The following is a 1,953-nucleotide window of genomic DNA, read 5'->3' on the forward strand; positions in this document are numbered from 1 at the left end:
TTAAAGTTCTTTAATCCTTTACCTAACCAAAAATATACCTCACAAATTACTTACATATCTTAAGAATATGGAGCCAACTGAAAAAGGCCGCATCTCACAAGCCTCTAAAGCACGGAGGAAATATCCGGAATGGAACTCGTAGATCTTCTCTATATTCCCAAATATGACATTGCGTTGTCCCCTAAGTGCTTGCGGAATGTCTTCTCTCATCAGTTCTGGGATATAATTCTGAAAGCAAGACACACATTCATCAGCTTTTAAGTTACAATGACACTTTCATGAAATGTTTTGTATACTTCTTTTGAACCTAAATGAACTATTTAACATCATAATTCCCATTTACAGAAGACATATTTATAAGGTGACTTACCTCTATTATGTACTCAAGTGCATTAACATAATCTCTCTCGGTCTGGATAAGTTCCCTCATAATCAGCAATAGGGTTCTGCAAAAAGGAAGGATAATAGTACATACACATGCACAAGATTACATGTTATTTTCTGTCTATTTTGAACAAAACATGAAAAGAAATATACAACTGAACATAGTGAATACACAATGAAGAAGAAACAGCAGTATACTAACTTGTTTTTCTTCACTTCTGCTTGTGTCAGATCTTCAGTGTTGATTGAAAGGTTTAACTGTGAACCACGAATTAGCAAGTGGGAATTGACAGATGAAGACGGAGGTAAAGTCTTGTGACTTGATGGGGATAGAAGCCCTCCATCATCAAGGCTGCAAGAAAAAAAAATGTGTATACAATAAATAAATAAAAGTAATATATTCAGCATTAAGCAAATATATAATTACATTAGAAAAAATCAACGTTGAAACAAATTTGAAAGATGGGCACTAGAATTTATAGGGAAGTGATAATGATAACCAAACCATAAGTAACCTTACCTTGTGTTTTCATCTGCATGCTCTTTAGGAACAAGACCGAACTGCCACGTGTTGGCTCTTTTCATGAACTTCTTGTTAATGCTGACGGGTCCTGAACTCTCGCTGGACGAACAGGAACTGCTGCCACTTGTACCACTAGAACCCGATGAAGAAGTTGTTACTCCAGATGTAGAAGTAGTTAATTTTTGTGATGTGGACGTAGGGAGTGTAGAGCTCTGCTGAAGGTCCTCGGCACTTTCCCGGACTTCTTTGATGCCACCCAAGCTTGTGCGGGCTTCTAGGGGCGTTTTGGCAGGCGGTGGGGGCGGCGGGGGATCCAAGAACACGGAGTCATCATCTGTGTCCAGCGACGGACATCGTGATAATGATTCTCTTGGCCGCGAACCAACGGACGAGACTGATCTTCTGCGACCCGATGCATTGAGGGGCGAGGAGGCCAGCCAAGCCAAGGGAGACATGTCTTCACCTCCTCCTAATATTTCACCGAGGTCAACAAAGCTCTGACAGTCGAATTCCATTTGCCGTTTTGCTTTCTGAAGAATTGCTTGACGATTACGTAGAAGTTCCGAAGTTTCTTGACATCGCATCTGTGCCATCTACAAGATAAATTGATTCGAAATTAAAATATGTCATTTATGCTACGGCATATTTCAACCAAGCTATGTTAATTTATCGATCACAATTATATTCACAAAACTAACCTTGCATTGTTGCAGAAGGGTATGATTGTTGAGTCTTGTTGCTAGCATGTTCATGGCCGTAAAGGTGTCATCAGCAATAGGCGGGTGCTCCTCCAGGTAGGCTGAGAGGGCACGAGCGGCCGACCCCACTTGCTCGGGGGACGCCAGGCCTTCGCCCTTCACTCGCCCTACAACCTTCATGGCTTCCAGGGCCCATTCATACGACTGCAAACAAAAAGACACTGGTGAGAAAAGGTTTGGCCCGATATATATTTAAAGAATTATTAATGTCCTATAGGATAATCATAAACGTAAATAACATGTTTTTTTATGAAGAAAATTCCTAGAAACATTACTACACTACAAAAA

The 1,953-nt window shown here is 40.6% G+C and overlaps 1 protein-coding gene across 2 annotated transcripts in view; it reads right to left on the reverse strand.

Moving 5' to 3' along the window:
* Positions 1-1,953, reverse strand: part of LOC119587001 (puratrophin-1-like) — a gene marked incomplete at its 3' end in the record, with an annotated part of 105,327 nt that overhangs the window by 3,228 nt on the left and 100,146 nt on the right. For both annotated transcript variants that reach the window (XM_037935742.1, XM_037935743.1), the window contains 5 exon segments: positions 55-228; positions 371-446; positions 587-736; positions 905-1,500; positions 1,606-1,809. In XM_037935742.1, the coding sequence (XP_037791670.1) occupies positions 55-228; positions 371-446; positions 587-736; positions 905-1,500; positions 1,606-1,809 (1,200 nt within the window).

The sequence above is a fragment of the Penaeus monodon genome, chromosome 22 (assembly GCF_015228065.2).
Source record: "Penaeus monodon isolate SGIC_2016 chromosome 22, NSTDA_Pmon_1, whole genome shotgun sequence".
In the NCBI taxonomy this organism is placed as follows: Eukaryota; Metazoa; Arthropoda; class Malacostraca; order Decapoda; family Penaeidae; genus Penaeus; species Penaeus monodon.